This window comes from Chelmon rostratus, chromosome 13, assembly GCF_017976325.1.
Source record: "Chelmon rostratus isolate fCheRos1 chromosome 13, fCheRos1.pri, whole genome shotgun sequence".
Lineage (NCBI taxonomy): Eukaryota > Metazoa > Chordata > Actinopteri > Chaetodontiformes > Chaetodontidae > Chelmon > Chelmon rostratus.
The window spans coordinates 18,662,104-18,674,696 of NC_055670.1; the positions used below are offsets into that span (position 1 = coordinate 18,662,104).

The 12,593-nt window shown below is 41.4% G+C and overlaps 1 protein-coding gene across 2 annotated transcripts; it reads left to right on the forward strand.

Annotated features, from left to right (window-relative positions):
* The first annotated feature begins 6,149 nt into the window (after nucleotides 1-6,149).
* Nucleotides 6,150-10,556, forward strand: LOC121615970 (UDP-glucuronosyltransferase-like). 2 transcript variants are annotated; one of them, XM_041950533.1, is made up of 6 exons: nucleotides 6,694-6,827; nucleotides 7,003-7,096; nucleotides 8,409-8,540; nucleotides 8,849-8,936; nucleotides 9,041-9,260; nucleotides 10,007-10,556. In XM_041950533.1, the coding sequence occupies exons 2-6, from the start codon at nucleotides 7,037-7,039 to the stop codon at nucleotides 10,287-10,289; spliced, it is 783 nt and encodes a 260-aa protein (XP_041806467.1). In that variant the 5' UTR covers nucleotides 6,694-6,827; nucleotides 7,003-7,036; the 3' UTR covers nucleotides 10,290-10,556. The 2 variants fall into 2 exon arrangements, with proteins under 2 accessions (XP_041806466.1, XP_041806467.1); XM_041950532.1 differs by having other exon boundaries at nucleotides 6,150-7,096.
* Nucleotides 10,557-12,593: the final 2,037 nt, after the last annotated feature.

Sequence of the window (12,593 nt, forward strand, 5' to 3'; positions counted from 1 at the left end):
GCTCTGCGTGGTTTCAGTGCGCAAAATCCTCCGCTGCGCGTCTGGAGACTCCAAGGTCGGCGCGCATCCGGTGCGGAGAGTCACCAAAGATCTGCCTTTGAAGTCTCACTCTCTCCGTCTAGGAGACAAGTCAGAGGCTTGATGTCACTGATATCAGGTTTTGTTCAGCAACACGTCCACGTTTTTAACCCTTGATGCGTTCAGGCGCGTAGTCTCACTTGTACAACTGGTAGTTCTCACAGTCAGGTTACTAAATGGTGTTTGGATAAATGGACATTTAAGTCCAGTCACATTAGACTGAACGCAGCCACGGCGGCTCTGCACCTTGTGGTATGCTCTTTGAGATCTGTAGAATGCATACAATCACTTTTTTTTATCATTTTAATTTACACGGCAATGACTCCAGCTTGCAAACACCATCACACGGACAGGGCTGGTTGAATCACACCAGTTAAAACACAACGGTGGGTGATCTTTACTCATTTGGAAAGTGGCTGACGCAGCAGTCCTGACCACACAGTGCAGATAGCAAAAGGTCAAACGCTGTGCTGATGGCTTCACCCTGGCAATAACAATTCCAACCCTGGACGCGACAGGAGTTTAGGGATCCGTGTGACTTTGGCACCACCACGTGGCTACAGACGAACATCAGGGAAGACTTTGCAAGTGTGCAGGTGAAATGGTTAAGCAGGTCATGCTTCAACCCCGAGTTTATAGATGGTGGTTTTTAAAAATCTGTTTTTTATTAGCTGCTGAATGTCTGCAAGACTAATCAGCGCAACCAATATCTATATTCAAGATTTGGTGGCTGTGTGACAAAGTCCAGGGATTTGTGTTAAAGGCAATGAGGCAATGAAACATGAGAAGAGCAGTTCAGAACAAAATGTTGCTACCTGCACCACTGAGGCAGCGCCACTTCAGTGTGAAGGTGTGTCCTTCCACCACAGTGCCATTAAAACATCAAATCTTCACTATTAATTAACACTTTTCATAATCAAATCTATTGTAAAGTTGCGCTCTGACTCATACCTAACACATCCAGATTTGACTGTTTGAGATCGGTTCATGTCTCCATCCATCTCACATGTCCGTCATCTGGGAGGTAGTTTCTTTCAGTTGTTACGTCACAGTTTAAATTAGGGCTTTTTTGTTCATATTAACAGTGAGTATGCTTAATATTAAATAATAACTAAGAGTTTGAGATGAAATGCTCTTTGTAGCAAGAGAGCGGCAGGCACTGCTTCATTTTACAGCCTAGATAATAAAGTGTTGGCCGTATTAAGTGGCTCTCTCATATGACAGTGTGTTCTTTCATTGGCCATTTAGTGGAGGTAGAATTACATACAGGCAGGCTAAAGCAGAGCATTTTAGTAGAAAGACTCATAACTGTCCTGATCTGATTTTGTTATACCAACAAAATCTCCTCATTAGAGATTCACCTATGTTTAATTTGACATGCTTGAGTCAAAGCAGGAGTACACGCTGCTTTTCTTTGCTGCTGCGTGGCCTACACAGTGATGCTTATCGCTTTGTGCAAAGTGCATACGTAAAAACCGCACCTTCTATGAAGTACAAGCAGTACACAGCCTTTACAGTTGGCATTAACAGGGGGTGGAGCACCAAATTATGGATACAGTACATCCAGAGCTATTCATGCTAATATCTTGGTTGGTCCAACTCAAAGTTTATCTCCTTTGTCCTCCAAGTCCGACGCCCCTGCATGTGCATAAATATTATATTTGCAATTACTCTTCATGGTCAGTGAGGTCCAAACAGCCAGGCCTTGTAACTGACCCTATATGGAACAACACCCATTGTCCTGAACGCTGAACGCTGATATGGGGCTGCCATTCATTTTTATGGACTGGATTTCACTTCTGTAGCAATAAATGTGATGCAGTCGCTTGCGAGGGATACGTAAATGATTCATTCTCACACTGATTAGAAGCAAATGTGTCAGGCTATTGTACGATTGGTCCCCTTTGCTTTAACAATTTAATGCTGTCATGTTTATCTCAAATTTCAAAGTGGTGGTCAATGATGAATGATACAGAAAACATCCACTTGGGGGGGTCTTTGGCACCACCATGTGGTTGAAGAGTACAATCACTTCATAGTTTGCTGCAGCATCAAAACAAAAGGCTCTTTTTTTCTGTGTCTTCAAAGCAGTTAAGAAGTTAGATGTCGCTCTTGTTTGAACATTTTAATTAAAATTACACTGTGAATGAAAACATGTCTGTCATGAAATATGTAAAATATGAACATAATTGACAAAAATTGTCATCATAAATAGACAAAATCCCTAAAAGCAGCTTGTATTGATCTGAACTTAATTATGTTTTTTATTTGGTCTTGCAGGCAGATATATCTGACAGGCACCAGCTTGGCTGCAAACCGACAAATAACACACAGTATCGTCCTATTTTCCCAAATGGCACATTGCATCAGGTTGTCAACATGTTGTCATACTTGCTAATTTTCTAACTGGATTCTCAGCTTTTATGCTCATTTTATATAATTTCATTTACATGCTTTGTTCCACAGCTCATCTATGAGTTACACATGTTGTTTGGTGCTGAAGATATTTCTAAATAAAAATAACTGCTCATCCTGGTTCTCAAAAATATTTTAATCAAGGTAACACAGCCAGTTTCAATACTCTTGCTAAGAGGACCAAATCCTTCTAACTTCTGAAAAAACGCAGCATAGGTCAATGCAGCAAGCAGGTTATTATGACCCATATTTACGTTTATTTGAGGCGGTGGCCTCTAGTGGCCATAGTAATTATGACAGGAGCAAATGAGGAAGTCAGGTGACGTAGTATAATGAGCAAAAAAAGCCTGCACATGGAGGAAGGTGGGTTGGTGTGTCAAACATCACAGGATCTTCACCGAGGAAAATGTCCGGTGTCAAACCACAAGTCAACATCGACCCATTTTAAGTTATATAATGTTCTAATGTTTCATCGTCATACATAACAATAACATGATTCTTTTAACCCATGATCTCTTACTAATCCAAACCTTGTCACGATCTGTGAAGTTATTGTTATGTGATTCACTTCCTGTTTTATTTTGGTATATTTCTGTTCACTCCTTGAGTTCCTGTCAAGTTTCCCGCCTTTCCTAATTAGCCTGATGTGTTTCACCTGTGTCCTATTGTTCACCTGCTCCTGCCTATATATACCCCGTGTAGTTCCCCTTTCCTTCGCCAAATAATCTCATCCTATGTGTGTTGTTATCCAGCTTCCTTTGTGATTCTAGTGTTCTTTCTTCATGACTGTTTTTAGACTTTTGACTACTCACACTGCCTTTGCCCTTTGATACCTTTGTTTGTTGGATTTACAGTTTTGTTTGAAGAGAGAGAGTCTCAAACTAACCAAACCAAGTAGTTAATTGCGTAAACCTAACAAAGAGGTTTTGGTGCCTAAATCTAACTAAGTAGCTTTGTTGCCTGAACATAACCAAAGAGTTTTGGTACCGACACGAAACCATGAAGTCCACCTTCATGGTCTGCCTCTGTCATGCCAGCATGTCGCTGATACTTTCCAGTGGTCATGAATGTTGTTTTCAAACTATTCAGTCGATTGAGTATGTGTTAAGTCACAGGATAACTTTTGTTTTTTACAACCTGGACCTTATTTCTAGCATTAAATTCGACCATTTACTCACCCAGACAACTTTGGTGGCATTTGGAGTCAAATTAGCCCCAGAGGAGCCGAGCGTATATCCGTATAATGGGAGTACTCGGGGCATCCATGCGCAGCCTCTATATAACACATAATCTGCTGCGAAACTCGTTCATATTCCAATATTTTGTTATGATATGCTGGTGCTATTCCCCTCTGAGCCGGCGGTCGGCTAGTTTAGCTGTAGTTTGGCACAGCTATGGTTCGTTATTGCGTATTCGTAGCCGACCACCGCAGAGTCAGCCATGTTGTGGCTGGCTGCTCGCACACCCGGCGTTCGGTAATGACATCATCCACGTCAGAGGTAGTTGTCTAGAGACACTGGATGTTGATAACATGCCACCACGGGCTCAGAGGGGAATGAACGAGTTTCGCAGCAGATTATGCGTTATATAGAGGCTGCTGCGCTGTCTGGGTGAGTAAATGGTCGTATTTAATGCTAAAAATAAGGTCCAGGTTATATAAAACGAAAGTTATCCGTTAATAGACCCACCAAAACACAGATATGTGATTTGAAGGCTTCACATCGCCACCCTTGTGTTTGCAGAACGCCATATCACTGCACATCCTTATTCTGTCTCTGTACACCATGTCTACACAGGAAGCATTTCATAGAACAGATACTGCATATCTAATTTTTCATCAAAGCAGCCATATTAACCTATTGCTAATGTAAACTGGTGCAGCTTCACATTCAAACCATCTAACTGGCCATCACTGCACTCACTGCTGTAGTCAATCAAAAATCTGTGCACGAAACAAGACGGCGTCCATATTTGGCTCTTCAGAGCAGATCAGTTTTAAATACAGCAGGAAGTAATCGTGTTTGTATGCAAGGAAAGTGACAGAAGTAATTCTGTGAAAAATGAAAAAAAAAAAGCCTTCGAGAGAAGTTAAAACCCTGCTTGTGTTTTCACTCCTGCACAACAAACGGATCACTTCGTCGAGTGGATATGCTTGTTGGATCACAGAAATTTCCCAATCCTGATTTCAGATGGGTCTGAGGGGAGGGGCTTATAGATAATGTTCCACCCTCCAACAATTACTTCAGCTGAAGCACTTTGTCAACTTTAGATTCTATCCACACTAACCCAGTTAAATCTAATTTAGCCTGAAATCATTCCACACTGAAACAGCCAAACAACAAGTTAAATTTCTAATATTTTAGTCAGCAAACAAAAAAACTATAAGAAGTGGGACAGAGTTTACGTATTCCATCGTAAAAGGTTAGTTTTCCCCACCCTCGCTAAGCCTGAAGCTGTCTTTTGAGAATTTTTGTTTTTTTTCCAAAAAGCAAAATTTCCAAGCATGAAAAAGAGAGCAATTAAGGATTTGCTTTCAAATGTAACTGGCTTTGATTGGACAAAAGTAACAGTGTTTATTAGTTTTTACACGAAAAGGCAGTCATTCGCCTAAATTTGTGAAAGCACGTGTGCTCTGCCCTGACAGGATTCTGCAGTGAGTCGTAAACATTGTGGGGACGGCACACTCCTGGAGAATCCGGTGGTGGTTTTTGTGTCACTGATCCATGAAGCTCAGCTTATTTTCTGGTTGATATTCTTCCTCAACTATTGGCCTTTTCTTGTACTTAATTCATTCGAATGAGTTAATAGGTGAGAGTTTAACCCAGTTACGCAACCAGAGCAACAATTGCTCTCGTAACACTTTCCTAAGGTAAAGTCAGTCGGATCCCAGGGTAAAATTCCACAAATTACACAATTGTTTTGATTTTATCATCCAAAGGAGGTTGTTGGTGTCCTGTTACAACTGCCTTTGCACGCAACCGGCCGCTCTGCAGTGGCATGTGTGTGCGTGCGAGTGGAGAGGGAAAAAAACAAAGGTTAAAAAAACAGTGCATTCAATGGCCCACTAAGCACGCATATGTCTCCCTGTCAGGGGAAGGAGAGAAGAAGCAGCCAAAGTAAACACAGAGGACTTTGTACCAGTCTTTACACATGACAGACTGCGTGCATGCATAGCCACCATGACCTGCAAGTGTTGCAGACTGTTAGAGTCCCAAAGCTGGAGAAAATAGTTCCATGTGCAAACAATGACTGCAATTTGCATGATGAATAAATGGAACAAAGAAAATCTTTTTTTTAATAATGTTAACCCCCAAATTACTAAACTTATTTCTGCTAACATATTTCACTGGGGAGAGTATTTATGCTTAAAGTGCATATGAGAACAAAACAGAATTCCAGCTTCTAAACAGAAAAAGTAAAAGCTGCATGATGTCGCTTACAGATATGTTGAATGTGAATGAATGCACCAAGGCAGGAAAGGAAAGACATGAAGGGAAAAGAAAATACACAAAGTCGCATAAGAGAATGATTAAATGGAGACAAACTCTGAATGCTAGGCTTCTCCACAAATTCCACTGGGAATCTCCGCTCTCTCTGTCTTCTGGTAGTTATATAATAGCCCGCCTACAAATGCAGCCTTAACTTCCTGAAGGATTTAAACACACACGCACACATAAAGGCACCTCTTCACGGCTACCACTCGCTCTTACAACAATTCAGCTTGTAGAACAGAGAGGAGGCAATGAGCAGCAGGGTGTGGTTTCCTGCGCTGGGGCTGGTGGCCTGGCTGTGCTGCCTCAGTCTGGGGCCCGTTCTGGGGGGGAAGGTGCTGGTCATGCCTGTGGATGGGAGCCACTGGCTCAGCATGAAGATCCTGGTGAAGGAGCTCAGCCGGAGGGGCCATGAGCTCTTGGTGCTGGTGCCTGAAAGCAGCCTGTTGATGAATGACCCAGATGGCTTCAAGACTGAGATCTACCAAGTGCCCTATTCCAAAGCTGATCTGGATGCAAATATCAACTCGCTGAGGGAAGGAGTGTTCATCAAGACACCGGAACTCACGGATATATTTATCAACATGCAACGTTTGATTAACTTTACTTCTCTGCAGGTGATAGGTTGCGACAGTTTGCTGAACAACCAGCCTATAATGAGCCGACTGAGGGGAGAGGGCTTCGATGTGTTGCTTACAGACCCGTTCCTTCCCTGTGGCCCCATTGTGGCTCATAACTTTTCCATTCCAGCTGTTTATTTCCTGCGTGGAATTCCATGTGAGCTGGATTTAAAGGCTAACCAGTGCCCCACTCCTCGTTCCTATGTTCCTGTGTACTACTCTGGTAATACACACATCATGACCTTCCTGCAAAGAGTGAAAAACATGGTCATGTCTATTGTAGAGTCCTGCATGTGCAAAGTACTATTTTTTCATTTTGATGATCTGACCAGCAGATATTTAGGAGATGGCATGACTTACCGGGAACTTATCAGTCATGCGGCTTTCTGGCTTCTCAGATATGACTTTGTTTTTGAATGGCCCAGACCTGTCATGCCAAACACAGCTCATATTGGAGGTATCAACTGTGCAAAGAAAGCTCCTCTGCCAGCGGTGAGTATGTAAAGAATGCATGCCAGAGCAAACTTCTGCATCAAGGCAAATCACATATACTTGCTTCATGTTGAGACCCTTTAAGCTTCGATATCATAAAAACTACACTGAAAACCAGAAAAGCACCCTTGATCAATAGTTTATATTAACAATTGATCAAGGGGCAATGTATAATGTGAAAGGGGCCACTCGCAGTGAAATTTTGGGGAATTATCAACCAATTCTGCAGCTTTACGATGCATTCGTCTCTGAATTGGTCAATTTTTTTCAGCAAAAAAAATGTTCTGACAAAGTTAGCTACCATTTAATAAATGCAGTGGATCATCTCGCAGCTAAACAGCCAGACATGTTTTTCAGAAGATGGTTGAGACCAAAACAGAGGCAAAAGGAGAGTGAAAATTGTACTTTGATTCACCTGGTGGCCCAGAAACACAGCTGCATATAAGTGCTAATGTGGTGCCGTTGCTAACACGTTGGCAAAAAAAAAGCTTTAGAAGGTGACACGTCTAATACTAATAATTGTCAGCTTGTTGTTGATTTCTTCTGACCCCAAACTGATGCAGATTTCAATTTTAGTTGGATATATTTGTCCTTGGCTTACAGTACTTGTTTTGAAATAGTCAACAACTTTTCTGACTACAATGTGTTTTTTGTAAACTTCAAGATGTTCAAGATTCAGGAAATTGAACATCTCTGCATTGATGCTTGAAACAGACGGAAACAGAACAGGTGTGTCAGAGCACAGACAGGCACCAGTATTGTGTATTATTTAGCATGTCATATAAAGAATAAAAAACACATTTTGTAGTACAGGTAGGTACTTCCACCTTTGAACCGATGGACATGGAGATAAATATGTTTCAGCAGCAAAACACTGGTGCTGAAATGGTTATCAAGATTGTTTTGACTGCTAATCATGATTCACCAACAACTGGCTCATAACACTGTGAAAGTACAGGTTCGTCTGCTCTTCTGGAAGAGTCTGTGTGAAATCTGAGCCAAGAAAAGCAGATTTCTGGACTCTGACCAGCGTAATCTGAGAAAATAAGTAATGGGCCCTGTGTTGACAGGTAGAAAATACCCTACAAAAGCAAAAAGATTGTGCTTCTAAGATTACTTAATTTGGTGGATCTATGGTAAATAAAATGTTGATAAAAAAAAGTCCCCTCATTATAACTGAGAATAACATATGACAGCTGTTTTCAGAAGGAAGTGGTAAAATGGATAGACACAGCTCGAATTAGGAGTATACATCCACACAATCTACAAACTTCTTAAGGTCATTTTTGTGTTTTTTCCGATCTCCCTGCAGGACTTGGCGGAGTTTGTGAATGGCTCAGGAGATGACGGCTTTATTGTCTTTACCCTGGGTTCACTGGTGTCCAACATGCCTGAGGACAAGGCTAAAGAGTTCTTTGATGCCTTCCGGCAAATACCACAAAGGGTAACAACAACCTTAACAGATTAAATCACTTCCTCAGTCCAACAACCTTTATCAGTCTATGCAAACAACCCTATGGATTACCTCTGTTAGACTGCTCTTTGTTCTCTGGAAATAAAACGCAAGTTTCTAACTACACAAGCACGGCAAACATTTAAAAATTAGCTGGGGATTTTCAGACTCAGCATATATGCTAAAGCCTTAATCATTTTGAAGCACAGGACTTTGTCCCCTGCCTCGGCTTGTTGTAAAAATGCCACACTCTCTACTCATTTGTGTCTCAGATATTAAAAATAAGGTTTCTGATTCAGGTTGTGTGGAGATACACTGGAGTCCCACCTGTAGCTGTATCCGAGAACGTCAAACTTATGAAGTGGTTACCTCAGAATGACCTGCTCGGTATGTTTATCAAGAAAATGTATGCAGTGCTCCTATCGTGTCATAAAAAATAGCAATCAAAGTATATTCTAGTGAAATTACCTGGTTGTTCCTGTGCTCGTCAGCCCATCCCAAAGCTAAAGTCTTCATCAGCCACGGAGGAACCCACGGCATCTACGAGAGTATCTGTAACGCTGTGCCCATGGTGATGTTTCCGCTGTTCGGGGACCAGGGCGAGAACGCACACCGCATGGTGACCCACGGTGTGGCAGAGAAACTCAGTATTAATGATGTGACGGCTGAAAAACTATTGGCTGCACTAAACAAAATCATCCACGAGAAAAGGTAAGATGGAAATCATAAAGTTGTCTGTAGATGCAAATTAAAGGTGCAGTCTGTTTTCTTGTAAATAAACAAAAGCTATGCTTGCAGTCAGATTTACAGCCAAAATGATTTGTGAATGTCCTTGAGCTCTAAGAGGTATACTGAGCGCATTTTCTTCATCATAAAACATTTGCAAAGCTGATTTGTTTTTGAAATCTTACACTTGACTCTCTGTTCTGTACAAAATGGACTGATTGCATGCTGCCTACTTGAGTCAAGAGGGACAGTTGTTGTAATGTCTCAGTGCAGGTGCACGATGCAAACAAAATGGGGATTTAGGAGTACAAACATTTACCCAAAGCGCCTGTAGACACAGGTAACCCGTTAAGACGAGGCAACTTAACGGCTTCATCAATCTTATTAGTTCATGGAGTTTGCTGACCTCCTGTAAGTCCCACATAGCTCCACCCAACTTCAACCTGAACTGAGGTCTAATCAGCACGAAGGGGTGGAAAGACCTGTGACTGTGCTGTGTTTGAAAACCCCAACTATAAAAACCATTGGTTCCTCATGTTTAAATAATGTTTTCCATTGATATTGCATTCTGCATCACTACTGTATAAACACTACACTAAAAAACTTGAAAATGTTTGGAAATTAGTTAATTTTCCACCGTTTTAGTCACTCTCTGAGGTTAATGTCCCTCCACTCTGTATGTGATAAATCCACTGAGACCTTTTATTTTACAAACTTTTACCTCTCTCCAGGTACAAAGAGAAGATGGTGGAGATGTCGGAGCTACACCTGGACCGTCCTGTTCAGCCTGTGGACCTCGCCGCTTTCTGGACTGAGTTCGTCATGAGGCACAAAGGAGGTGACCACCTGAGGGTAGCTGCACACGAGTTAAACTGGATTCAGTACCATTGCCTGGATGTCGTCGGCTTTTTGCTCATCATTCTCCTAACTGCTCTGTGGATAACACTCAAATGCTGCATATTCTGCACACGCAAGTGTTTGAGGAAGGGGACTGCAAAGAAAAAGAAGGAGTAGAGTTACTAATGCAACATTTATTAGGTTTATAAGTTGTTTAATGAAGTGAATGGTGGAGGTTGAAGCACTGCAATCACATTTCATACTGGTGCACTGTATGTACTTACATGTAATTTATACTGTGTGTAATTGTGTGTGTGTGTGTGTGTGTGTGTGTGTGTGTGTGTGTCTGTATGTAGAATATCTGTGTGTGTATGTTGCTACATTGTGCATCATGCTGACAATGATTGACTTCCAGGAAACAAATAAAACTGGCTTTTTAACTTTTTTAACCTGATTTATTTGGAATATTTTTGTAACAGACGAAGAACGAAATCTGAGATACACTTTGAAGTTTTTCCACCAAGTGGACTCCTTTGATGTCCAGTCTTCTGCTTATGGGGAAAATGGTTTTGCTGGCTGCAGCAGTCAGTTTTGGTTATTGAGTGGGTGGAATAATTTACTTTGTTTCCAGCTTGTTTTAATTCTTATGATGAACACATGGTCCAATGCATCAGACTGCCTTCACAGGCTTTTCCTTAAAAGAGTATTTTGGGCAATATAACACCCTGTAGCAGCCATATTAGCCATATTATGTCTCAGATTTATGCATTTAAGCCACAGAAACTATAAGGCAAAGTAGGATTTCATTCAGACCTGCTTTTAGCTTTCATCTCATCATTTTATTACAAATAGGTTAATCGGGAAATCAACTTGTCAGCTACCTTACTACAGCATGTTGTCAAGACATAAAGCTAACAGTAGCCAATAGCCTGCAAGTTAGCAACATATGACTTTTCCCTGAAGCAATACCTGGAAGCTGATAAATGCAAGGATTGTCAGGGTTTGTCAGGGAGGCTGTGAGGGAACCAGACGCCGTTCACTGTTATTTGCTGAGTGAAACTCAACAAACCAGTGACCTTTCAGAGTTTTATCTGAGACCTTCGGACTGCTGTCAGTTTGCTATCAGCCAGAGCTGACATGAATAAATGTGTCCTCTGTTTATCATCACACATGAGTCAATAAAGCTGAAAAATAAAGGCAACTTGGATTCACACAGCAAAATTTCATACCTAAATAACGAAATCTGGCCTGAAGGTGGAGCCAGAACACAGGAGAAAATAGCATCACTCTTCTTATCAACATCTGATAACCACCTGAAGCAGTACCTGGAAGCTGGTTAACAATGTCACTGTGAAGTTTTTTAGTTAATCTATCACATCATTATCTCAGAGGCTGCTAGCATTATTAAGAAAATGCTTTAAAAAGCAAAGCAAAGCAGCTTTATTAGTCTCAAAACTATTAAACTACGCTGTTTTCTGTTTGTTCTCTCCACAGGTACCACTGTGCACACAACTTGGTTTTTCCTCTTTAATATGAAGCAGAGTCTGTCAGTATGGCGGTGCCAGACCATAAAATGTTAATATGTGCCCTCTAGTTGTTACACAGCACACAAACTGCAGACCAGACGTTCACTATTACATTCACTATTCTTTATTATTGTGCAGAATGCACAGTAAAAGAAAAGCAAAGGCCTAAAAAAATTAATAGGACACCCGTAGTGCTGCAGCAGTCTCTGTTTAAATATTGCTCCCTTCTTACTCACTGCTGAAGTCATTCCCACCAGTATACTGGTGTTTTGTACAGCCTGTGGTATGTAGCTGCAGCTTTTGTTGTGCTGGTTACCCTGCCTTGCACAGGCTGGGGCCATGCTGGTGGAAACCTCATTGCTCTAGCAGTATTGTCATGTCTTCCTGTTGTTAAGAAAGCTGTTTATCATAAGTGAAACATCTGGAAACAATTTGCAGCTTACAAACTGCAGCAATGGCCACTGAAAAAAAAGTTTAAAAGCCGTTTGCAAACCCTAAATCTTCCCTTTCATCATTTCACTCAGCTATATTGAACATTGGGGTTTTGTTTTGTTTTTTTATATTTGGAGCTGATGAGATGAGGACTGGCTGCCAAAGATCCCTGCCTGCTCTCATCAATGGTTCAATTGCAAATCCACCTGAGCCGTTCGTGTTTCTGGAAAATGTTGTGACCAGAAGCCTAAAATTACATTAGGATAATTTGATAAAGCCATCTGCCTTTTCAAGATGGCCCCGAAAACGTATTCTGTGGCAACTGAGAGAGTGTGATGCTTCATAGCCAATCCCGGTCCAGTATTACATGTATACACAAAATCAAACATACTGGAAACCTCAAAGCCTGCTTCTGCTCCACCCATTCAGTGGGAGTGCATTGTCTCTACCACTAACCCAGTAAGTTCCCCTCCATAAATAAAACTGAACAATGTCAGAGCAAACAATTGACCCAGTCTGACTA

Excerpts from the sequence above, each read along its gene's own strand:
- LOC121615970 (XM_041950532.1), top strand. The coding sequence starts at position 6,236 with ATGAGCAGCAGGGTGTGGTTTCCTGCGCTGGGGCTGGTGGCCTGGCTG. Across the intron at positions 7,097-8,408 it reads AGAAAGCTCCTCTGCCAGCG|GACTTGGCGGAGTTTGTGAA; the intron begins GTGAGTATGTAA and ends ATCTCCCTGCAG. Across the intron at positions 9,261-10,006 it reads AAAATCATCCACGAGAAAAG|GTACAAAGAGAAGATGGTGG; the intron begins GTAAGATGGAAA and ends ACCTCTCTCCAG.